The sequence below is a fragment of the Mustela putorius genome, unplaced genomic scaffold, assembly GCF_011764305.1.
Source record: "Mustela putorius furo isolate JIRA1106 unplaced genomic scaffold, ASM1176430v1.1 tig00000275_pilon_pilon_pilon, whole genome shotgun sequence".
Lineage (NCBI taxonomy): Eukaryota > Metazoa > Chordata > Mammalia > Carnivora > Mustelidae > Mustela > Mustela putorius.
The window spans coordinates 8365566-8392982 of record NW_025421341.1 but is presented as its reverse complement, the minus strand read 5'-3'; the positions used below and the strand labels follow the sequence as shown (position 1 = coordinate 8392982).

At 37.4% G+C, this 27417-nt stretch overlaps 1 protein-coding gene across 1 annotated transcript in view; it reads right to left on the bottom strand.

Annotated features, from left to right (window-relative positions):
- Nucleotides 1–27417, bottom strand: part of FAM117B (family with sequence similarity 117 member B) — a 71373-nt gene that overhangs the window by 28707 nt on the left and 15249 nt on the right. The window contains exon 2 of the mRNA XM_045078581.1: nucleotides 4797–4948. Coding sequence (XP_044934516.1) covers nucleotides 4797–4948 — 152 coding nt within the window. The remainder of the gene's footprint in view (nucleotides 1–4796; nucleotides 4949–27417) is intronic.

The window sequence follows — 27417 nt, the reverse complement described above, 5'->3', positions numbered from 1 at the left end:
TAAAAAAATTAAAAAAAAAATAAAAAGATTTTTTAAATTAGGGCAATCTAAATATATTAAGTATAAAATTTAACTCAAGGAAAAGCAAAAGAATATAAAAGTTTCCTCTAGATTTGTTAAAAACAAATTGAAGATAATGAGAGCAAGAGAATTAAGCAAGAAAAATAAAAGTAAGCATGAAAAGCAATAGAAAGCTTTGCTAATTTCTGATCTAAAAATGTGAAAAAAGGACAGGAACACCAGTGAAGTGGTAAAGCATCTAGAAATGTAGATTATTTCAGAATCCTCGGCTTAACCAATAAGAAAGGCAAAGCTACTGAGAAGCCAACCAAAGAGTTTATACAGAGGTCATTAGATTTAGGTCTCGAAAAGAAAAAAAAGATTTTAACATGTTCCTTCCTTCTTAATATTACCAATTTTAACCAGTGGACCAAGGTTTTATACAAAATGCATGAGTTAGTCAAAAAGTAATTTTTTTAAAAAGCTGATCCACCTCTTCAGTACTCTCATTTCATAACACTAAGACATAGTGTAGTATTTCTATGAACTGCTACCTTCAGTAATTCCGCATTTTAGTCTCTAATTTACAAAGTATTTAATTTTATTAGGTTTTTAAAAAATATTTTATTTATGCATTTGACAGAGAGAGGGAAAGTCAGAGCACAGGCAAGGAGAAGGGCAGAAAGAGGGAAAGACCGGCTCCCCACCAAGCATGGAGCCCAATGCAGGACTTGATCCCAGGACACTGGGATCATGACCTGAGCTGAAGGCAGACGCTCAACCCAGGCTTCCCAAATGGTCAGTTTTTAAAAGAATCTTTAAAAGAACACGGGAGGTGGGGGGACAGGAGGCAGAGGTTGGGGACAATGTAGTATTAAGCAGTGTATCAAACTCTAAAGCAGAAGTGGCAGACCAGCCCTGCTCCACTGGCAACGGCGAGCTACAGTACTGCTAGAGAGACTCTCAGACTCTTTGAGTTCATAGGGAATGACCAAAGTGTGCCAAAGATATAGAAAAAAAGGAATGATGCCATATTTTTGCTATCTTTGTGTCAAGTAAGGACACAAATAATCATGTACAATAGAATTTTAATCACACACGCATGCTCATGACCCAAAACAAATAACGGGGTGAGCGGGGAGCAGAGGATAGGCAATCAACATCTTAAAAACTTGCTCCATATTCCTAAATTTTAACCCTGCCTTTCTCTGTATTTTCCAGAACCTCCTCTTTCCATTCCCACTCATCCCTTAGACTCACACGTAATTTTTTTTTTAAATGAAGAACCAGGGCTCAAAGTGGTGACATGATATGTTTTGTCAAAAGTCTTAGAGGAACTCCCTGGAAGTACCCATCTATAATATAAAATAAATTACTTCCATTATACTTACTACTCTAGCACTATATGGACCAGGGCTGATAAAAGAGCCCGGGCCCTCTCATCAAGGGCAAAAATAGCCAGTCAGGCCCAATAACGGTTAGCCCAAATCTTTTCAGCATAATGCTCCAGGAAGCTAATAGCAATCAACAAAACACATAAGACAGGAAACCAACATGCCATCCTTGTTCTGACAATAATCAAAGGTAGTAGTTTTAATGGCAAGCATTTACAAAATGCTTACTATGTGCCACACATTGTTCTAAGGGTTTACACTATGTCTTTGTTTAATCCTTATAATAATCTTAAAAGGTAGGTACTATTCTTCTCCCATTTTACAAAGAGGAAACAAAGGCATAGAAGTTACTGACTCCAAAGAAGATACACAAAAAGCACATGAAAAGATGCTCAACATCATTCATCATTAGGAAAATATAGATAAAACCCGTAAGATACAATTTCATACCTATTAGGATAGCTATACTGAAAAAGAACAGGAAAATAAGGCTTGGTGAGGATATGGAGAAATGGGAGCCCTTATACGTTACTGGAGGGAACACAAACTGGTGCAGCTGCTGTGAAAACAGTATGGCAGTTCCTCTAAAAGCTAAATATATGACTCAGCAATTTCACTCCTATATATGTACCAAAAGGAATTGAAAGTGGAGATTCAAACAGATACCTATAAAGCAATGTTCATTTCAGCATTGTTCAGAATAGCCAAAATTTGTAAAAAGCCCAAATGTCCACAGATAAATGGATAAACATGTTTACCAATACAATGGAATATTATTCAGCCAGGATAAAGAAATGGTTCAACATGGATAAACCCTGAAAACATAATGCTTAGCAAAATGAACCAGATATAGAATTACAAATATTGTATGCTTCCACAAATAATAAGTACCTAGAACAAGCAAAATCACAGAAACAGAAAGTTGAATAGTGGTTACAGGGGCTGGAGAAAGAAAGAGGAGTTAGAGAGTCTTGTTTAGGGTGATGAAAAGTTTTGGAAACATAATGGCAATGGTTGCACAATGTTATGAATGTAATTAATGTTACTTAATTGTTTTACCTAAAAATTGCAAATTTTATGTTATATATATTTTACCAAATTTTAAAAAGCTGATTTAAGGGACACCTGGGTGGCTCAGTCAGTTAAGCGTCTGCCTTTGGCTCAGTCATAATCTAAGGATCCTGCCATCAAGTCCCGCACTGGGCTCCCTGATCAGTGGGGAGCCTGCTTCTCCCTCTTCCTCTGCTGCTCCCCTTGCTTGTGCTCTCTCTCTCAAATAAATAAAATCTTTAAAAAAAAAAAAAACTGACTTAATAAACTAGCAAACATACATTAGGGAATCCAACACCTACCAAGAGGGAATCAGAGAACTAACGCACATGGAAGAGTAGAGCACCCAGCTACTGCTGCATTATACCTTAGGAGATTCTAATGTGAGCTTTACAAGCAAGATAAACAGTATGATAATTCTAAGTTTTCTTTAGATTTGTACCCTTAACATTCCCAATTTGGGGGACATTTAGAAAAAGGTGAAGCAAGTATGAGCTTTATATTTTAATTCAATGTAGTCAGAGCTAGGTGGGCTCCCACTGGCTTCTAGGATTGTTTATTCTTACTGATAAGACAAAATATCTGAACCCACTGAACCTGAAACTGCAGAGGAGATATCAAGGGTTGCAGAAATGTTCAAGGATGACCGAGTACTGAACTACTCTGATACCCAGAGTAATTTAAACATGGCACGTGGATTAAGTAGAAAGCAAGAAGGAAGTGCTCATTTTCCATACTATATGCCCTAATCTCAGCAAACTTAGGGATTCTGAGTAAAGGGAGAATCTTCTACAACTCTGGTTAAAGTCAGTTTCTCAAAATATTTGTTAATTTTGAGGAGCACAGACTCTGTTTTCATTTCTGTATTTGCCACTGGAATATAAACCTCAAGGTAATCTCATATCCCAACCATCTACTCTAACAGTGGGACTCAGTTTCAAGAATATCAGAACAGAAAACAAAATAAGGCCAACAAGAACATGTGGAATTGTGGAAACCAAAATGCAAATCCAAAACCACCACAAAGTATGTTTACTTGGTTCTATAAAAGGACATTGTCTTCACAAAGTGCTGGGATCAAGCTACCATAAGTGATGTAAATTTGAAGTCTAAGTCAAGATATACCTTAGCTGATTTTCAACAGTCAATATAAAGAAACTTTTAACTCTTTAACTGATTTTCATTCTTTACTAGCAATACAGCTTTAATCATTCTGCTCATTCATTCCTTTGCAAATGACCCTGGAGGGCTTATTCTCTCAGGGACAGTACTAAATCCTGGAGATGAAAACACAGAAATGGATGAGCCAGGCCACGGGCTCAACATCTAATGAGTGTAAGAAACATTAAATAAATGAATAGACAACCGCCCAATTAACTTTAATTATAGTAAGTGCTATGAAAGAAACTACAGACGCAGTCATCACCTGGCTTTAGGATCTTGGACCTCAGCTTCCTCATTTGTAAAATCAGGAAGTAGATCTAAATGATTTCATAAGAACCTTTTCTTTATTTATTTTTAGTAATCTCTATACCCAATGTGGGATCTGAACTCACAACCCCAAAGATCAAGAGTTGCATGCTCTGCCAACTAAGCCAGCCAGGGGTTACATACTCTAAGATTCTTTTAATTAAAAAACCTCATAAAGGGCACCTGGGTGGCTCAATGGGTTAAAGCTTCTGCCTTCGGCTCAGGTCCTGATCTCAGAGTCCTGGGATCGAGCCCCACCTTGGGCTCTCTGCTTGGCAGGGAGCCTGCTTCTCTGCCTACTTGTGATCTGCCCTCTCTACCTGCCTGCCTTTCTGCCTACTTGTGATCTCTGTCTGTCAAGTTAAAAAAAAAAAAAAAAATCTTATAAAAAAACCTCATAAATCTCAAAGTATAAAACTTTGCTCCCAGGTTCTCTTTTGTCAGGATGTTTACATTTACAGAATCTATCTGCAACATAATATAACCCCATCTCCCAACACATAACGAATTTTGGCACCAAAATATAGGGTTAGATGGAAAGTAAATTAATTCTTACTGTTATAAATTCAACATATTAAATATATTCTGATGTTCTAAACTAACAATAAAGAGGAAATGGGGTGAAAAGCGTGTCCATAAATTATCCTTATGTATTGGAATTACTTTGGGAACTCTTCAAAATGCACATTTCCAAGCCTCAACCAAAGCCTACTACAAAGTATCTAAAGATCAGGCCTGGGAATCTGCACTTTTGATAAGTTTCTCAGGTTATTCTAATACACACTAATGTTTCAAGAATTTGAGCACAGCATTAAACAAATAATGTTATGGGAAACAGTTTCAGGCTAAAACATTTCAGGATAAGAATCTGAATAAACCTACCTGTGTAGCCTTGTCCCTCATGCAAGGAGCAGCTTGCCCATGGCTATCACGAGGCCAGTGCCCTGCAAGGTATGGCGCAGCCAGAGTATCCAGAGAGGAAGTCCGGCGGATAATACTAGAGGGACTTGAGGATGGTGGTCGTGTTTTGTCACCTAGATTTAAAACAAATATATGTATTTTAAAAATGGATTATGAAGGAAACAAAGTGCAAACTAGGTTTTAAACAATGTGGAAATAAATATAAAAAACAAGTGAATAAGCTACTGATTCACACAAACTTGGGTGAATCTCCAAGGAATTACATGGAGTGAAAACAGTTACTCTCTAATGGTTACATACTCTATGATTTCATTTATATACCAATACTGAAATGAAAAAAGTTTTAGACATGGACTAAAGATTAGTAGCAGCCAAAGTTAGAGATAAGAGAGGGAAAATGAAGCGGCAGAAGAGAAGCAGGCCTTGTAACAGGTCAACGAGAGAGACCCTTGTGATAAGGAGCTCTTCAGCTTGACTGCAGTGATAGATGGACAAACATACAGAGAAGATTAAACACTGCAAGAATTATATACATGCACAAGTGAGTTCAAGTCAAACGAAAAATCCAAATTAAGAGGAACAGATCGTACAACACATCCATATCCTGGCTATAATACTGTACTACAGTTCTACAAAATGTTATCATTGAGGGAGACAGGGCAAAGTATACAAAAGTTGTATTATTTGTTACAACTGTAATCATCTCTACAGAAAAACAGAAAATAAGACAAATGTATATCTAACCATTTTAAAAATGTTCATCTTGGTTTTAAGACTAAATAGGTATAACACACAAAATACTTAACCATTACACCACCTATACTCAAAATGATACAAGGCAGTTAAGATAAAGTTGTGGGAAAATTCCATTTTAATCAGCTCTATATGACACATATCTCAGGAAGATTTTGTTACAATGAAGCTATATCAACCAGGCTACAGGAGCTATCATGAAGCCATATGCAAAAGTCTTTCCATTTCAAGCTACACAGGGTATGTATTTAGATGTAAGCAAAAAATAAAAACTAAAAAAATTAGAGGTAATGGGAAGTATATCTCCTTTTTTTTTAAATGGGGGAAGGAAATGGGCTTAGCTAATTTATGCTTTAAACGTTACGAAAGACAGAAAAAGAGAGAGGAAGGAAGAAAGGAAGGAAAAAGAAAAAGCCAGCAAGCAGGCAAGGAAGAAAAAGAAAAGGTTCAAAATATTAATTACAGAAAGAAAAGACTTTAAAAATATTACATATAAATATATGCATAAGTAGGATTGTATTACAATGCTATCATTCTAGTTCTATATAACAAATACCTTACTCTTCTCGAGCCCATATATGAAAACACTTTGAGACCACCCCCCTTTGTAATACATTATGTCTTAATAAGAATCTTGCATAGTTACAACTATGAAAGTTCAGCTGCTGGTTCCCTGACCCATATAACAAAAGATTCAATTCCACTAACATAATAGTTACAGCAGCTGTGTTGTTGATAATCATAAAGCTGCTTCACAGATATGCCTCAGATACATAATTTGCTTCCAAATGGCACAATTATTTCACTAAAACAATGCCTAATTGTTGCAAATGCTAACCATCTCTCTGTAGTCCTTCTTTTATAATAAACAGAAAATAGAGTACAGATCCATAAGTTCAAGAAAGCACGTTCTTACATTATGACAAGTAAAAAGCAATAAATGTACATGCTCACAATTTTCCTTAAACTAAAAAATTAGTCTGTACTGGGACGGTCACAAGAAGATTGTTCTCAGCTGGGGGAGGGAAAAAAAAGACACATGTACTCTGTAAACTGGGGTATATTCATCAAGATGAAATTGCCAGACTGTCTGGTACTTATTTCCCTCCTGCGACGCTGCTTCAGTTCCCCACCTACTCAAACAGTCCTTACTCATGGGTCTGATTCCATTTTGAAGATTTTTAATTATCCAAGGGTTGACTTTTCAAATAGGCCTCCCAAGATTATTAAATTTTCCATAATGAAATGGGAGATCAGAAAAATTATACATGGTCACATGTGAATATACTAAACATTTTCTCTTTGGAACTCCCTTTCTGTAACCCATTCATTTGAACATTTACTAAAGGTCTGTGAGCCAGTGCAAAGCCCTAGAAATTAAAAAGACTAAGTTACAGTCTGCTGTAAAGAGCACAGTCTACATTTAGCTTGTCATTATTACATTTCAATCTAAGTTTCTGAAATCGACAGACTTTGGTGCTTAATGATGGCAGTTTAAGGGAGGGGAAGGACCTCAAGAGTCAAAACGACTCAAAGATCCCCATCCTACCTGAACAAAGGCTGTATTTACGGGGAAGTTCTGCGAAAGAGCCTCTCTGACAGCTGACAAGACCCTTCTGGATCAGGCCTCTCCAGCCTCCTTCCACTGCCTGCACCGACTCAATCCCTACGTGCTGAATGACCTGCAGTTCCCAGCAAGTGCCATGTCCTTGCGCGCCTCCTCGCCTCTGTCTCTACTTAAATTTCCCTAGATATCCCTTTCTTTGGTTTGGCTAATTCAATGTTTAACCTTTCCAACTTCAGCTCGGCTGTCTAAACTGCAATTCAAAACTCAGTTCAGGGATCTCCTCTGGAAAATCTTCCTTGAACATCTACCCAAGCCCAAGAAACACACCAACTTCTAAGTCAGAAGACCTACTGTGTGTTGCCACAGCATGGTTCACAGAAGTAGTCCCGTGAATGTTCCAACAGAGAATGAGATTTTGCAGACAGGAACTCTCCCTTCCCCTCCACACCAAGGATTAAGACAGTACCTGAGAAAATGCAGAGAACAGAATGGCTTCTAATGTTACTGTTCTTCATCAACAAGGGCAAGTGTGCCAAATAAACTACAATACTCTTATATTAATCCAAAGTAAAGCAACAGAATCAAATACTGCCTGGTACTAATTACATGCAAAGCTTCAAAAAGAAAAGAAAAGAAAAAAAAGTGGAACTCCTAGAAAAGCGATTGCCGGGTCATTGGAAAATGGGGAGAGGTTGAGGAAAGGGTACGAACTTTCAGCCATACCATAAACAAGGTCTGAAGACCTCACAGGTAACATGGTGTTGGGGCTGATAAACTGCATTGCACAATTAAACTTTGCGGAGGCAGAATGGAAAGAGGCATATGTGAGGTGATGGACACATGAGTTGAACAGAAGCCAGGAAGGAAGGAAGCCTTCACACTGTACAGGTTTATCAAATCATCAGGTATACACTTTAAATATCTTACCACGTTGTCAATTTTATGTCAATAAAGCTGGGGGGGGGGGGAGTAAATCAAAACAAAACAAAGCTTCAAACTTGACTTTGTTTTTTTAACAATCAAGTCTTTAAAGAAGTTAACCACAGCAGGGTGAAAAACAGCAGTGCCTTGGGCTCTGGAGTTCAGAACTCCCCAACTATCTGTGACCAGTTCTACAGGTTCCTGAGTGACTTCAAAAGGACAACAGTAGAGTGTCCCAAACCACAGCCCCTAGGTATTAAATTAACACATTCCACAGCCCTTGTTAAATTTAGGTATTTGTAGAACTTAATCAGGTACTGGCTTAAAAGGCTGTGTATTCATATTTGCTCAGAAAGGGTGGGGGAGAATCTCTCCTTTTTCAAGTATAAAAATGATAAATACGCCTCATAAAGAAACCTAACAGTACAAATAAAAGTAATCCCAAAAGGCCACCACTCAGAGATAACCATTTTAATGAGTATTTCTTGCAGAAGTTTGTCTACCACTCACTCACACAATTTTATGTAAATGAGGCCCCATTAGGTGTGATATTACTTACTGCTGAGAAATAAAATGGGCTTGTTGAGGACCTATTTCCATTGCAATAAATATAAATCTACAATACGTTACCATTTTTTAAATATGATTATTTATTTATTTATTCATTTATTTGCCAGAGAGGGAGAGGGGGAGAGAGAGAGCGAGAGCACGTGCGCATGCGGTCACAGGCAGGCAGAGTGGCAGCAGAGGCAGAGGGAGAAACAGGCTCCCCGCCAAGCAAGGAGCCCGATGTGGGACTCGATTCCAAGATGCTGGGATCATGACCTGAGCCAAAGGCAGCCACTTAACCAACTGAGCCACCCAGGCGTCCCTACATTACCATTTTTAATAACTGTACATGGTCCTACGGAATAGATACACTTTGACTTAATCCATAAATGATGGACATTTCTAGAGGCAAATATGTATCTTTTTACATTTAATTATCTCGGTGAAAAAAATTTCTAGACATCAAATTGTATATCCAAGGACATACATAGGTTAAAATGTTAAGTACTGCCAAAATGCTTTCCACCAGAAAGTATTTTGCCCTCCTAAGAATACTTATTTGCCCATATTCTGCAGTGTACTTCATCAATTTCTGCCAATCAAAGATGAAAAATACCATTTGATTTGCATTTCAATTATTATCGAGTTAGAAAATATTTGTATTTTACTGGCAATTTATATTTTTATACATTATCAGTACTTTAAAAGCATTACTCCTGATCTCTCTTTTCTTAGTTTTATAGAGATCTTTTCTTCTGCAGAAGAAATATTTAAATTAAAGGAGTTGCTTCAGTTTCATTTTAGCTTCCTTTTCTCATTAATTTCAAGTAAAATATAGTCAACTTTATATTAAATATGCATAATCTGATTAAATTCCTATGAAGTATATGCCTTTTCATCCACTGTCTAAACTTCCTCCTACACACACACACACACACGCATACTCCACATCCCTCAAAATGTCTATGGAAAGAAATATCAGCATATCTAATTTTCTTGTGCTTCACTTTAATGCACTTGACAGATACTGCATTTTCTACAAATTAAGGGTTTGTGGCAACCCTGAATTGAATAAATCTATCTGTACCATTTTTTGAACAGCATTTGCTCACTTCATGTCTTTGCGTCACATTTTGATAATTCTTGCAGTATTTCAAATTTTCATCATTATATTTGTTATGGTATCTGTGATCAGTGATTCTTGATATTATTACTGTAATCACTTTGGGGTACCACAAACCACACCTATATAAGATGGTAAACTTAGCCGATAAATGCTGTGTGTTCTGATCACTCCACTAACCAGCAGGTCCCCCCTTTTCTCTCCCTCTCCTTGAGCCTCCCTATTCCCTGGGACACAACAATATTGCACTTAGACCAATTAATAACCCTACAGTGTGATCAAGTGAAAAAAAGAATCACACATCCCTCACTTTCAATCAAAAGCTAGAAATGACTAAGCTTAGTGAGGATGGTGTGTCCAAAACCATGAAAGGCCAAAAGCCAGCCCTCTTGTACTAAACAGTTATCCAAGTTGTGAATGCAAAGGAAAAGTTCTTGAAGAAAATTAAAAGTTTACTCCAGGGGTGCCTGGGTGGTTCAGTTGGTCAAGTATCTTCCTTTGGCTGGGGTCTTGATCCCAGGATCCTGACTGAGCCCCAGCTGGAAGGGAGCCTGTTTCTCCCTCTCCCGGCTGCTCCCCCTGTTTGTACACTTTCTTGCACACACATACTTTCTCTCTCTCCCCCTCAGTATCTCTTTCTCTGTGTCAAATAAATAAATAAAATACTAAAAAAAGAAAATTTCACTCCAGTGAACATATGAATGGGAAGAAAGCCAAACAGCCTTAATACTGATATGGACAAAGTTTTAGTGGTCTGGATAGAAGATCGAACCAGGCACAACATTCCCTTAAGTCAAAGCCTAATCCAGAGCAAGGCCCTAACTCTCTTCAATTCTACGAAGACTGAGAGAGGTGAGGAAGCTGCAGAAGAAAAGTTGGAAAGTAGGAGAGGTTGGTTCATGAGGTTTAAGAAAATAAGCCACCTTGGGGTCCCTGGCTGGCTCAGTCAGTAGAGCATGTGACTCTTGAACTCAGGGTTGTGAGTTTGAGCCCCATGTTGGGCACGGAGCCTGCTTTTATTTTTATTTTTTTAAAGATTTTATTTATTTATTTGACAGACAGAGATCACAAGTAGGCAGAGAGGCAGGCAGAGAGAGAGAGAGAGAGAAGAAAGCAGGCTGCCTGCCGAGCAGAGAGCCCAATGTGGGGCTCGATCCAGGACCCTGGGATGATGACCCGAGCCAAAGGCAGCAGCTTTAACCCACTGAGCCACCCAGGCGCCCCGGAGCCTGCTTTTAAAAAATAAATAAAAATAATGTTTAGGAAAAAAAAAGAAAAAACCATCTCTATAACATAAGTACAAGATGAAGCAGCAAGTACTGATGTAGAAGCTATACCAAGTTATTCAGAAGACCCAGCTAAAATAATTAAAAGAGGATTGCCATACCAAACAACAGATTCTTGATGTAGATGAAACAGCCTGATATAGGAAAAAAATGTCACCTAGGACTTTCATGGCTAGAGAGAAGTCAACGCCTGGCTTCAAGTCTTCAAATGAGAGACTAACTGTTCTGTTAGGGATTAATACAGCTGGTAACCAGGGTAAAGCCACTGCTCATCGAGCATTCTGAAAATTCTTGGGCCCTTAGGAATTATGCTAAAGCTACTCTGCCTGCGCTTTATAAATGGAAGAACAGAACCTGGATGACAGCATATCCGTTTACAACATGGTTTACTGAATATTTTAAACCCACTGTTGAAACCTACTGATCAGGAAAAAAAGATTCCTTTCCAAATATTACTGCTCGCTGATAATGCACCTGGTAACCCAAGAGTTCTGATGGGAGGTATACATACAGCCAGATCAATGTTTTTGTGCCTGCTAACACAAGATCCATTCCACAGCCCATGGATCAAGGAGTCATTTTGACTTGTCTTATTTAAGAAATACATTTCATGGGCGCCTGGATGGCTCAGTGGGTGAAGCCTCTGCCTTCAGCTCAGCTCACAATCTCAGGGTCCTGGGATCGGGGCCTGCATCAGGCTCTCTGCTCAGCAGGGAGCCTGCTTCTCTCTCTCTCTGCCTGCCTCTCTGCTTACTTGTGATCTCTGTCAAATAAATAAAAATCTTTTAAAAACATACATGCTTAGATGGTGATTCCTTGGATGGATGTGGGCAAAGTAAAATTGAAAACCTTTGGTAAGGATTCACCATTCTAGATACCACTAAGAACATTTATGATTTGGGGGAAGAGGTCCAAATATCAACATAAAGGGGCGTTTGGAAGACATGGACCCCAGCCTTATGGATGACTGAGGGATTCAAGACTTGAGTGGCAGAAGTAACTACAGATATGGCAGAAACAGCAAAACTTAGAAGTGGAGTCTGAAGATTGGTGCTACAGTTTTATGATAAAACTTGAACAGATGAGGAGTTGATTCTTACAGATGAGCAAAGAAAGTAGTTTCTTGAAATCTATTTCTGGTGAAGATGCTATGTATGAAGACTGCTGAAATGATGACAAAAGATTTAGAATCTTACATTAACTTGGTAAAGCAGCAGCAGGGTTTAACCTGAATTCTGGAAAAAAGTTCTATTCTGGGTAAAATTGCTATCAAAAAGCATCACATGCTATAGAGAAATCATTCATGAAAGGAAAAGTCAATCAATGTGGCAAATTTCACTGTTGCCTTACTTTAAGAAATTTCCATAGCCACCCCAACTGTCAGCAACCACCACCCTGGTAGTCAGCAGCTATTAACATCACAGCAAAACCCTCCACCAGCAAAAGATGACTAGCTGAAAGCCCATGTGATGGTTAGCATGTTCCAATTAAGGTATATACCTTGTTTTTGTTTTTGACATAATGCTATTGCACACTTAACATGCTACAGTGTAGTAGAGCGTTAACTTTTATATGCACTGGGAAATTTAAAAACTAATTTGACTCATTTTATTGCAACATTCACTTTATGGTGGCAGTCTGGAACCAAACCTGCAGTATCTCCGAGGTATGCCTGCATTCTGGACACAAGTCCTTTGTCACATATATGTAGGTGAAGATTTTTGCCTAGTCTGAGGTGTGCCTTTTTATTTTCTTAATGATGTTTTTGAGGCAATTTTTAATATTGTCTACTTGCATTTCAATATAAATTTCAGGTCTTTGTAGTTTCATATATTTTTAAATGTAATAGTAAAAACTTAAATGTTATGTATTGTTAATAAATTTTAAAATGAGAATAGGAGTCATGGTGAGCACTCTTTAGAATTCTTGAATCACTATGTTGTAGACCTGAAACTAACATAACATGGTATGTCAAATTCAAGTTCAAGTTAAAAAAAAAAAAAAAAAGTCCTTACATTATGTTGTCATGTATTACTTCTAAGGATAAATTTGTCATGTTTTATCCCTCTGTACACAAAATGTCATTTTTCTCTAGCTGCTTTAAACTTTTTCTCTAACACTAGTTTTCAGCCATTTGATTTAGATGTGCCTCAGTATGGTCTTTGTGTTTATTCTGCTTGGGAATTGAACCCCCAGATCAGAAGGTTTATAATCTCTATAAAGTTGGGAAAATTTCAGTCACTATTTCTTTAAACTATTTCCCCTCTCCCTGTTACTTCTGGAGTAAAATTATACCTATAATATACCACAGATCACAAAAATTCTGTTTATTTATTTATATCTTTCTTTTCTCTGTTTAATTTTTGGATAGTTTCTACTGCTGTCCTCAGGTTCACTAATCTTTCCTTCATCAGATAAAAAACTGCTGTTAATCCCAATCAGTGATTTTTTTCATTTCACTTAATATTTCTCATCTGTACAAATTCTATTCATTCTTTTTTAAATTTACTTTTCCTTCTCATTACACTGTTTTCCTTTAAATCTTTGAGCATATTTATAAGGCAAATTTATGTGGCAAATTTCATTGTTGCCTTACTTTAAGAAATTTCCATAGCCACCCCAACTTTCAGCAACCACCACCCTGGTAGTCAGCAGCTATTAACATCACAGCAAAACTCTCCACCAGCAAAAGATGACTAGCTGAAAGCCCATGTGTTTCATGTGAAAGCTCTACAGTTTTTGTCTGCTAATTCTATTGTTTTTGTTATCTTAGTCTTTAAGTCTTCTCCAGGAGTTCATGTTTTCCTGATTCGAGTAATTTTTTTTATTGAATGCTATACACAATGACCTACTTTTAAGTGTCTGGATTTTGTTATCTTCCTTTAAAGTCGTTAGGCTTTGTTCCGAAAGTCAATTAAGTTACCTGTGGATCAGCTTCATCTTTGAAGATTGCTTTTAAGTTTTAGAACAGACTGAGGGTAGATTTTATTCTCATCTAGGTTAGCCTTACTACTAAGGCATGGTCCTTTTGGGATCTCTACTGAACATCCTGGGTGATAAAAGGCGGTAGGGGAAGGGGGTCGCGGGGGAAGGTCTCACAAATCTATCTGCTAAGGGCATGAGCAGTTCCTCAGCTCTGGGAATTATTCAACTTACAGCTCCCCAGTCAATCCTTGTCCAGGCTCATGGAGTTTTACTGTACATACACACATTCTATATAGTCCTTTAACAACAGCTAAAGGAAGCCCCTCTGCAGATCTCTAGAACTCTTTTGCTACATGATTCCCTCTTCTCTCCGAAGTTGTGTCTAGCAATTTTCAGCCACTTCAAACTCTCTGAACTACAATCTCTATCTCATCAATTCAACCAGACATAATGGACTGACAAGACTTCCCCTGCCTGTACTACGCTCTGAAATGTGTCTTCTAGCAGAAATCCAGGGAAATTAATAGCACTCATCTTACTTGTTCCCCTTTTCTCACGAATCACATTCCCACACTGCTTGTTGTCCAATATCTAAAAACAGCTGTATGATGTCTTTTGCCCAATTTTCTCACTGTTTACCATAGGAAGTTAAGTTCAGAGATGATTTCTTCTCAGGGCCAGAAGCAGAAATCTCTTCATGTGCAAATAATCAAGTTATTCCTGAGCTATTATCCAGAACTATAAACAAATCTTTTGCTTAGTGAGTTATTTTATTCACAGAATAGTTTTGATGCACATGGAACTATATATATAATGAGGATAAAGATGAAAATAAAAATAATGAGAAAAAAATACCTAAATACAGCTAACACTGATTGAGCAATTAATACATATCAGGCATTGTGCTAATTGCATTCTATGCATTACCTCATTTTAACACTCTGAGGCAGAGATTACTCAGTTCATTAATTCAATAAATCTTTATTAAACACCTATTACTAGACTCTTCTAGGTACTGGTGACATAGTGGTGAGTATGAAAGTCAAAATGCATAATCTTTAAGAGTTTATTACCATTAATCCCATTCTCCAGATGAGGAAATAGAGGTTTAGAAAAATTAAATAACTTGTCACCGTTACAAAGTAATATATAGAGCCAAGATTTGAGTGTAAATCTCTTTAAAACTGGACTCTGAGCAAGATCTAAATGACTATATTAAAAGATCTGTCACAGGACTCACAGCCTACTTAAGAAATACAGGTAATTAAGGACATATGACATAGTATGACAAATACTAGAAGAGTGGTTATGTCCACAGTGTTAAGAGGAAGACTCAAAGAGACCTCACATTTTACTAAAAGCAGCAAGAAGAAATCTTTTCCACATTTTTGCTTAAAAGTCCTTCAACATTTTGCTTAGAAATCTCCACAGATCCATAAATCACCCAGTTCATTAGGCACACTTCCTACTCTCCATCCTACTGAAGGCAAGAGTGTTGCTAAGATTTCTGCCTCAGCAGAACAAGAAACCCTCTTCCTTCAACAATACATTTTTCATTTCCTTTTGAGCCCTCACTTGGACATTCTTCAAAGCCCAAATTTATAGTCTGCTCAAAGAAACTTCTCTATCATGATCAACAAAAGTTTTACAACCTGCATTCACTGCCTGGTTCCAAAGTCATGCCAATAGAAAAGGACATGACAAAAGAAAAAAAAAAGTGAAATATAGCTCTAAGAACTACATGTACTTTATAATGGCTGAAACAAAAGAATGATGCAATATGACCATGAATTGGCTAGAAAAGGTCTTGCCTTTCTCACTTGGATTATTGCGAAAGCCACTTGACCTTGAATTTTTTTTTTTTTTAAGAGAGATGCACACAGGGGTGGGGGGAAGGGAGGGGTCACAAAGGGAGAGAGAGAGAAAGAATCTTTTTTTTTTTTTTTAAGATTTTATTTATTTATTTGTCAGAGAGAGACAGCACAAGCAGAGAGAACAGGAGGCAGAGGGAAAGGCAGGCTCCTGGCTGAGCAAGGAACCCGATGTATGACTCGATTCCAGGACCCTGGGATTATGACCTGAGCCAAAGGTAGATGCTTAACAGGCATCCCAGAGAAAGAATCTTAAACAGCTCCACACCCAGGGCAGGGCCCAACCCAGGGCCTGGGCTCACAACCCTGAGACCATGACCTGAGCCAAAATCAAGAGTTGGGAGCTTAACCAACTGAGCCACCTAGGCACCCCAGATTTTGAATTTTGTGAGGTAAATGACATAATCAGATTTGTATTTTAGAAGAAATTTTTATGCAGCAGTATGGATGGAGAATAAACTAAGTCAGGAAAATATATCAAGTGGCTATTAAAATGATCCAAGTGAGCAAGGCAAGTAGAATCAAGACATGAAATATTCCTGAGCAATTCAAGAGACCATAGTACTGAGTCCTCATAGGGGAGTCTATGTGCACTATGTTCATGATGAAAGGAGCGGAACAGAAGTGCAGTGGATTCGAAAAAATATGTCATCTGAAACTATCCAGACCTTATTCAAATCCAACTCCATCAGCTATATTGTCACCTGGTTAAGTTACTTAACTGTTCTGAACCTCTCTTAATGGATCTGTAAAAGAAACAGGGTTGTTGTGAGGACTAAATGACAAAGCTTATGCACAGTGAACAGCATCTACCATTATTATGACTTCCAAAAGTTTCAGGTTTGGGCAACCAGAATTTAATTAGTTCAATTTCACCCCCACTAAGTTTCATATAGGTATAGAATGTTTTACACATTAATGGGTCTACAGAGTGTGTCTGGAATTCTATGCCAGAAGGACAAATTTGGAAGTAATCTGTGTAAAAAGCTATTGGTAAACAAACAGCTGATGACGCATAAGAAAAACGAGGACTGACTGAAACCCTAGAAACAGGAATATTCCAGGGTCCTGCAAAGAAAGAGAAGTTTGAGAAAGATACTGCCTCTGGATCGCTGTGAGGATTAAGAAGAAAAAAATGCATAAAATTCCTAGCATGTAAGGATACTGCATTCCCTTCAAAAGTCAAAAGCCATTTCAATAAAGCCAACAGGCAGAAATCACACTGGATAGTCTGAGGCATGAATAGAAAGCAAAAAGTTAGACATGATCCTTTAATAAAAGTTCTTAAGAAGGGAAAGAAATAAAGTAAAAACTTTACGAAGGAATGACTGGCCTTTAATTCATCACTCTGAAGCTGGCACTAGCAACTTTTTTTAATACCAAAATCAAGTCCAAAACAAGCAGTAAGAGGAAATGCTTTGTGGTGAAACAAGCACTTAGCCCTATTGCATATACAACACCAGCCAACTGTAAACAAATTTTATGCTACTTCAGTTCATAAATATGCCATAGCTCCTTTCTGGGCTCCCATTGTAGTCTTTCACTTTTCTTGAAAACAAACAAAAAAAACAAACTGAAATAAACAAATCCATCTGCAACTAATAAACACTTGCTAACAGCAGTCTTCAAAGAGTGACAATAAAGGAACAAAATACAAAAAGTAAAAAGAACTTAAGCTTCCTATTTCAAAAGTTACTTTAGAATTTTTTTTAAAAAAAGACTTTATTTATTTATTTGACAGACAGAGATCACGAGTAGGCAGAGAGGCAGGCAGAGAGAGAGGACGAAGCAGGCTCCCCGCTGAGCAGAGAGCCCGATGCGGGGCTCAATCCCAGGACCCCAGGATCATGACCTGAGCCAAAGGCAGAGGCTTTAACCCACTGAGCCATCCAGGTGCCCCTGTACTTTAGAATTTTAATATCAATCAGTAAACATATGTTGTACTTATTAACATCCATACCATTAGTTCTCTCTCTCCTTTGCATGAGACATAAATTTAGAACTGCCTACCATATATGTTTAGAGCAACACACAAGCAATTCTGAACCTATCATTTCTATTGCCTTCTCTAGTCATACTATTTTGCCTACCTTCAACAGCATTCATTCCATAAACATTTACTAAGCATCTATTACAGATACAGGAATGAAGAAAAGAGAAAGGTCCCTGCTTTTGGAAAACATACTCTAACAGGGGAAGTAGACCATTAAGTCAACAAATATGTTAGATACTAACGACAGAGAAAAACAAAGTGGGGTGAAGGAGTTAGGGAACATGCTGCAAGGGGTCGCCATTTTTTTTTTTAAAGACTTATTTGTTTTAGAGAGAGAAACAACAGTGTGCAGGGGCCAGAAGGAGAGGCAGAGTCTTAAGCACACTCTATGCAGAGCCCCAAGTGAGCTGGGTCTCTCGATCCTGAGATCAGGACCTTGAGGTCAGGGCCCTCAGGTGAAACCAAGAGTCAGATGCTTAACAGACTGCACCACCCAAGCACCCCTGGGGGGTTGCCATTTTATACAGAAGTTAGGGAAAGCCTTTCTGGTAAGGTGACATGTGAATAAAGACCTTAGGAACAGACACAGGAGAGAGACAAGGGCATCTGAGGAGCGATGCTGGAGAGAACAATGTGAAAATGCCCGGAGGCAGAAGCACTCTTAGCCTCCCGAAAACACGACCCTCTCCTCTCCACCCTCCCAACAAAAACTAAGATTTACCAAGACAATATATTTCCAGCCATTCCTTCCTTCCCACACCAATTACTATGGTCCTAATTTCGGCTTTCCATCACTTCTTGAACTACTACACCACACTCGTCCGCCTCCGGTTTCTCCCCACTCCCTCCGTCCTACGCTCCGCTACCCTCTGGTCAGGTTACTCATCCCCTCAGAAGTTTCCAATGATTCCACAGTACACACTGAATAAAATCTATAATCTTAACCTGCATTTAAATACTTCTCAAAATGTGCCCAGCCTGTATTTCCAAATTTTTCTATTGCTCCAAGAAAGAGTCAATAAAATACAGTGGTTAAAACAGAGGCTCTGTCCACCACACTGTGTGGATTAAAAACCCTGGTCTATCATTTACCAAATATATTATTTTGCACATTATTTACATCTCTGTACTTTCAGTTTCCCCATCTGTAAAAAGGGGATAATTATAATACTCTGCTTAAGATCTCCTATGAAGACTGTTTAAAAAAAAAAAATCTATGCAGAGCATTTAGAACCATCCCTGGTACATCATACAGATTTTATAAAAAATAAAAAATTTCAAGTATTAATCTAGATATACCTATGACCTCCTAGTTTATGTATTCAATTAAATTTATTAGATCATGTATATCTACATATAAAATACAACCTCAATAAAATGAGTGAGTTCTACTCTATATAAATTATTTATACCTAAAAATAAAAGAGAAATGGCTCTATGTATAGAAAACACTCCAAGTTCAACAATAAAAACAGGTAACTCTGTATACAGTATGATACCATTCTACTAAATTTGCCTAAAATTTATAGAACATATGTATGAAGGAACACCTGGGTGGCTCAGTCAATTAAGCTTCTGCCTTGGACTCAGGTCACTATCCCAGGGTCCTGAGATCGAGTCCCACATCCGGCTCCTTACTCCACAGGGAGTCTGCTTCTGCCTCTGCCTGCCACTCCCTCTGGCTGTACACATGTGTTCTCTCTCTCTCCTTCTCTAACAAATAAATAAATCAAATCTTAAATATAAATGAATAAAAAATAAAATATAGGATGCATAGGGGTATGTGTGCAGGAGTATATCATATACAAAAATTCTTTAAGAATATCCAAAAAAACTGTTAATAAGGGGCCATCGAGAAGAATATTTACTTTCCATTTTAAATCCTTCCATGAGGCATAAGTTTCTTTCAGTCATGTACACATATTATTTTTTTAAAAATTAAAAATATTTGAAACCAACATATTGCCAAGCATTATGCTCATTTACATCTGTTGGGATAGGCAAGTTCTAAACAGGCAATCAGAAACCTAATGACCCCCCCTTTTTTAAATAAAGCTCTCTCTTTTTTTTTAAGATTCTATTTATCTGTTTGACAGAGCACAAGTAGGCAGAGAGGCAGGCAGAGAGAGAGGGGGAAGCAGGCTCCCTGCTGAGCAGAGAGCCCAATGCGGGGCTCGATCTCAGGACCCTGGGATCATGACCTGAACCGAAGGCAGAGACTTAACCCACTGAGCCACCCAGGGGCCCCAAACCTAATGACTCTTAAGAAGGGAGAAGAACAGACTGCTCTGGAAGCTTGTGAAACAGAGGTATCATCACGCTGAGACCTGAAGAATTAGCATGAGTTAGATAGACAGGAAGAATTCTTCAAGCGAAGAATAAAGAAAGTGCAATGGACATAAGGCAGAAGAGAGTATTTTGCTCAAGAAATCAAAATACAGTCAACATGGCAAGGCCACAGAGACAGAGTATGGCTGGCTAACTTCCTTTCTTCTTAACCTGATGAAAGCCCACCCACTCTTACTTAAGACCCAGTTCAAGAATTATATCCAGGGGCGCCTGGGTGGCTCAGTGGGTTAAGCCTCTGCCTTTGTCTCAGGTCATGATCTCAGGGTCCTGGGACTGAGCCCCACATCGGGCTCTCTGCTCAGCAGGGAGCCTGCTTCTCCCTCTCTCTCTGCCTGCCTCTCTGTCTACTTCTGCCTACTTGTGATTTCTCTGTCAAGTAGATTAAAAAAATAATAATAATAAAATAAAAAAGAATCATATCCAAGAAACTTTCCCTAACTTTCTAGGCCAAATACATTTCTTCTGTGTTCCTATCAGCACTAAATATATATTTGAGTGCTTGCCACACAGTCTACTGAACTCAACAGTCTGTCTCTCACACTAGGCTATAAGATCCCTGAAGGTATTCCTTGTCACTTTGATCAATTATAGAATACAGCAGGGATCAGCAAACTATGACCATGGGCCACGTAGCTAAGAATGGGTATTTACTTTCTAGAAGGTTGGAAAAAACACCAAGAGTATTTTGTGTCGTGTAAAAATTACGTGAAATGCAAATATCAGTGTCTGTAAATAAAACTGTATTAAAACACAACCATACTCGTTTATTTACATGTTATCTATGGCTGATTTCTTGCTACAATGTCAGAGATGACTGTTGTGACAGAAAGTATATGGCATACAAGTTCAAAATACGTAGTGTCTGGCCCTTTCCAGAAAAGTTTTACCTACTCCTGGTTAGCCTAATATCTGGCATAAGGACCCTGAGCTTTCTTCATAGTCTTCTCAATTGAAAATTGAGTAGGCTAAGGAATATCAATTTCCAGAGCAATAATGTACACTTGATATGATAATTTATTTGGAATATAAAGCAAATACCTATTGTTTTCTTAACTATAGCCTCCTACAGAAACCAAAATTCTACTAAAATTCTGACAATTCGTACTTTTTTTTAAAGTAAGCCCCACCCCCAGCAAGGAGACCAAAGTTGGGCTCGAACTCACAGCCCTGAGATCAAGACCTTAGGTGGAATCAAGTGTCAGTACTTAACCAACCAACAACCCAGGCGCCCTCGCAGTTTATATTTTCTTAACATAATTATAGATACTTTCTATTTTGAAGAGAACATGTTTCATTTAAAAATAAGATCTAATGTTGAAGTCATCAGAAAGAAACTGAGCTGAGGCCTCATATTCAAATGTTCTCCTCTACCAGATATTTTCCTGCAATCATTTTTCAACTTAAACTGAGGAGGATTTTCGTGTATACTGGCACAGGTGAGGTGTTCACTTCCTCAGCATTGTGTGCCTGAAAATGTTAAGCATAGGCCTTTTATCTAAACCCCCTATAATAAACTAAAATAAACTTTATTAAGAAATTTTTTAGATTGGAGAACATACTGGAACCCATGAAAATTATTAAAGTTTTTGTATGAAACTGTACTTTTTATTATGTAGATAAATTAGCCACTGGAAAAAACCTTTATTTTTTTTTTAAGATTTTATTTATTTATAGAGTGGGAGAGAGAGCAAAAGCAAGGGGAGGGGCCAAGGAAGAGAAGCAGACTCCCTCAGCTAAGGGGTGTAGGGAGCCTACACGGGGCAGGATCTCATGACCCTGAGATCATGACCTAAGCCAAAATCAAGAGTTGCTTAACCAACTGAGCCACCCAGGTGCCCCTGGAAAAACCTTTTCGAAAACTTTTACACTAAACAGTGCCAAAACTTTATTCAAAGAGAAAGATATTCCACTGCATTTCTTTGCTAGAAGATAAACTAATGAATCTTAAGTTTTGTGAAAACTAACTGCCCTTACTTTTACTGTTTCTGATGTATCCATCAATAAAGGAAATACTGGTTAGCTATACATGCTCAATATACAATTAAGGTGGAAAAATACAATTTACAGGTCTTAGAGATCACCATTAAAATTAAAGAAATGTTGAGGCACCTAGAAACCTCAAAACACCATGTAACATGAACATCTAAAACTAGGTCTTTATACAAGACAACACTCCTGTCAATGTGGCAAATAATATGGGAAACAATATACTGAATCATTTAAATTATCTGTCTGGCTCTTTGGGTATCAAACTGAAGACTACAATTACCCTTGATTTAGAAAATAGGAGAGAGACCAACACCTTCAAGCTTTCAAAGCTAGAAAAGTGTTGGCATATTTAGTAAGTTCATTTGAAACTCTGAGTACAAGAACTCAAACTTCAAAATGTAAACATCAGGGAAGAGCTACCATCTGCCTGTGTAGTATATACTCTTTTCTGACCTCTCTCCTTCTTTTGGTAACAGACTCTGGTCTTTGAACAGCATGACCCAGAGTCATGGTCATTTAACCAATGACCCAGACTTGGTTAGAAATAGAACCTCATCCTATTGGGTGTAGTTACTGGTTCTGGAATGGGCACAAAACCTAAGTCCTTCCCTGGAATTTTTTTTAGCTGGAGTTGGTAGAGAGGAAGCCCACTTGCCTCATGGGTTTTACAGAAGAAATATGAGTCTGGAATAGTTTGTGGCCTTGTTCGCAGCTATGGAGAGAAAGTTCCTACACTAGAAAGTATGATCCTTGAGGAGACAAACTTACTGTTTTATTTCATTTGTTTATTTCGATTGTTTCTCCAGCAACTAAAATTGTGTCTTGCACATAGTAGATACTCAATAAATGTTCATTTGAGACAGCAGAACAGAGTGAAGTTAACAGACACAGGTGAAAGATTAAGGGATTATTACAAAGTATCCTGAAAACATTTTATCCTTATGGACCCATCTATCCAAGTTCTTGGTTATTCAGAATTTTATGTATTCTATTGCCATTCTACTCAGAAGTTGGGTTGTTATTTACAACCAAGAGTCTAGAAAAATACTACATGAAGCAAAGGAAAAATAAAAAAAAAAAAAGAAAGAAAGATGGATAAAGCAAATTGGTGCTTTTAACATTTCTTCATCTCTGACCTAATAAAACACTGAAAGATAGGATTCCAAAGGAAAAAAAAAGCAACAGTCGGCTACTGTTTCTTCTGAAGGATGACTTAAGGAAATACTTTTACAATGACATGCCTGAAAGTTCCAGCTGAAACAGTGTGAGGAACATCTCTTAGTTATGTTCCCTCTTGGCCAAAATATCTCCAAGAATCATTGTTATAATTTAAGCTTGACTCAGTTCACAGATTTAAAATACAACAACAACAACAACAACGATCTGAATAATTTCAGCAGAAAATATCTTCCGGCTCATCTCCCCTCCCCCTGCTTTCCAAAATAAGCAAACTTTTTCCTCTCCTGATTATTAATTTTGCAAAGTTGGTATTTTTTATTGCACTTCCGGCAATAAAAACAAAGATTTCCATAAGTAAAAAAAACCTCACTGATTTCTACACTATGTGTGACTGACAAACCTGTTGGCAAGTAAACACACTGACGTTACATCAGAACTACTGTTAAAAAAAACAAAAACATACTTTTCTTTTTCAATTAAAATTTTCTCTCCTTGAATCACTGCTGCTTTATTTTTGAAATCATGTCGGTTACGAAATTTCTAACATTACACTATAATATTTGTGTTTACCAAATACTGATGTAATTTTAAAACACTCAAAAACATTTCTACTTGAAATGCCCTATTTTACAACCTGTTCAACCAATTTTTCCAGATCATTCTATCCACTGATTTATCAGTGTATTTATTCTCTGCTTCCCCTAAGACTACTCCTATATTAGACAATCTTAGAGGCACTCACTACTAGATACTCCTCCAACTAGAAGGAAGAGGGAAGTAACTTCTGGTATGCGCAACGCTTTATTTTTGTCTTCTTTCAAACCACCCAGCCTAGTATGATATCTATTTGTAAAAATTATCCAATGCTGGCTCAATTATGTCAAATTATATTGTGTCAAAATTTAAAAATATAGGCCATGGGGTGCCTGGGTGGTTCAGTCAGTTAAGTATCTGCCTTCAACTCAGGTGATGATCCCAGGGTCCCGCTTCTCCCTTTCCCGCTGTCATTCCCGCCACCCCCCCCGCCCCGCCCCCAACTCCTGGCTCATGCTCACTCTCTCTAATAAATAAATAAAATCTTCAGGGGGAAAAAAACAAAACAGGTCTCGAAATGAAGTAGGAGTCAAAATCCCACATTTATTAACTCTCAGAAATACTACAAGACTTAACTCTTTGGGTCCCAAGAATTCTCATCTATGAAATGGGACTAAGTATAGCCTAATCTGGAGGCATGCAAAGAGGCATAAATTCAAACATGCTTCCTTTCCTCTTTGGTCATACAGAAAATAAAGAAAACTGCACTCTAAATCCAATGTTCTGTTCTACACTCTGAATAATGCCGCTTTTAAATAAATCCTTATGTCAGCTGAGGATTAGTACTGATATCTCTTTAAAACTATAAAACAGAATATTTTAAAAATTATATTTCCTAAATGTTTAGATATTCTAGATAAACTAAGTTTAATGTATGTAGGGTAGTTCTGCCCATTGATCTGACAGGTATCTCTCAGTAAAATCTTTACGACCTAGTTATTTTGACCAGTCGTATGTACACTGATTTGATAGAGATTTTACTTCTAACTCTACCGCTATCCTCTGTACTATTCCATGACCTCATCCACTACTCTTTTTGGTGGTTCAGCCATGCCAGATGATCACTTCCCTATCCTAAACTGCCACTATCCAAAGGGCTTCAAAAGATGGAAACCTAGCAGAAATAAACACAGTCAGCACACCTCTTCAACTAGAATAATCCAGTGTAAGTTATTTACTTTAACTTAGACCCCTAAATGTCATAGTGGGGCCCAATGGCTAAGGTTCATCTTGAGATTGGTCTAAAACATAGTAAAAGTACCAACCAAGGGCACCATGACAAAGCTGTTCCTCTAGATGTAATTATTTTCTTCAGTGGATTTAAGAACAGAACATCATTTCTACGAAAACAGAGAATGCATATATAGAAGAAGCCAGCTCAAAGAGAAAAATTTACCAACAGTCTAAACAGAGGCCTGGAAAAAGTGGAACTAACACTAATGCTGTATTTTTAATCTTTCTTTTTTTAACGTTTAACTCCATTATAAATCACTGCTTTGATACAAATAGTTTCGGTTTTTTTGGTTTTGTTTTAAAAGTAAGAGCAAGCAGGTTTATGCACAGGGATTGGGGGGAGAGGGAAAGAAAGAATCTTAAGGATGTTCTACACACAGCACAGAGCCCCTCACGGGGCTCGATCACGAGCTGAGCCAAAATCAAGAGTCATATGCTTAACCAATTGAGTCACCCAGGCACCCACCAAACAGATATTTTATTAGCCATTTTATTACAGAAATGAAACATTCTATTTTTTTTTAAAGATTTTACTTATTTATTTGACAGATATCACAAGTAGGCAAAGAGGCAGGCAGAGAGAGAGGGAGGGAAGCAGGCTACCAGCTGAGCAGAGAGCCTGATACAGAGCTCGATCCCAGGACCCTGAGAGCATGACCTGAGCCAAAGACAGAGGCTTAACCCACTGAGCCACCCAGGAGCCCCAAAACATTCTATTTAAAAGTATTCAAAAAACAGAACTGTTCAAGTAGAAAGTAAAAGTTAAAAAAGAAAGAAAGAAAGAAAGAAAAAGTTATCTGTACTGTATTTCCCCATCCGATCAGTGGAAACCCAGGGAGCACATAAAAATACCTGACACTTTTTAGAACATAAATGTACTTATGTACACACTCAGGAAAAAACAAACAAACAAAAAACCCAGATGCCCCAGTTAGAGCTTCTCTAACTCTTCAAGTCTTTAGTCCCTACATCTTCACCCAAAGCTATGAGTACGTATATGTGTGTTTGTAACAAGTTTTTTACAAAGTACTCTCCAGTGCAAACTCTACTGAGCCAGCTTAGTGTTTGGTTAATTTATTGAGAAGCATAAATTATTTTTTCCAACTTCACGCTTATTTTGCTAAAATGATTTTCTTCCATTTCAATTGTTTTCAATAAAAAGCTTACAATAAAGACCCAATCTACCTTTGACTATATCAAATTTTAATCAGCTAGAACCTTTATCATTGAGTTTTCTTCTAAAACAATTATTATGTCAAATTTTATAAGGGCAAAGTGTACAGGTCCATACATACAATCATATATGATCTGCATAAGGCTTTCAACATATAAAGATGTAATATATAGACTATAACATAAAAGAAAGAGTCTAAAGAGACACAACCAATTAAAGAATTTCTACCTTTTACTAGAAGGATGTAAAAAGTTAGTTATCTCTATTGTAATTCCCATAGCTATCAACAACAAAAAATCTATACAAAGAGAAAGCAAAAAAGCCAGTATTTACCTTAAAATGGATTATTAAAAAATTGTCAAGTAATCCAAAGACAGGTAAGAGGATAACACAAAAAAACAGAAGGGAAAACAACAATAAAAAAGCAGGTCTATAGCAAAATATAATAATTGCTCTAAATGTAAATGATGTAAACACATTAAAAACAGAGATCATCAGGTTAAATTAAAACAAAAACAAACAAACAAAAAACAGACCTCATCTGTCTGGCTCAGTCAGTAAAGCATGCAACCCTTTATTTCAGGGTCATGAATTCAAGTCCCACACGGGGCATAAAGCCTACTTAAAAAAAACAAACAAACAAATAAAAAGAAAAAATCCCCACAACCCAACTATATGCAGTCTATAAGACAAACACACCAAATACAATGCAGATAAAATGGAAATATAGAATAATATAGAAAGGACAGAAAAAACAGACCACACACAAACATTAATCAAAGTAGGTTTCAGAACAAAGAAAATTACCAGAGAGATAAAGAAAAAAATGCATAATGATTAAAAAGGTCAATCCCAAAAAGACATAATGATTCTAGACGTTTCTGCAGATTAAAAAATAAGTGTCAAAATACACAAAGCCAAAGCAAACAGAAATAAAAGAAAAATCCACTATTATATTTGGAGAATTCAACTTCTCTCTCAGGAACTGATAAAATAAGTAGCCTGAAAATCTGCAAGAATATAGAAGACCTGAAAACTGTCAATTTTACCTAATTTAAATTTACAGAACACTCCAT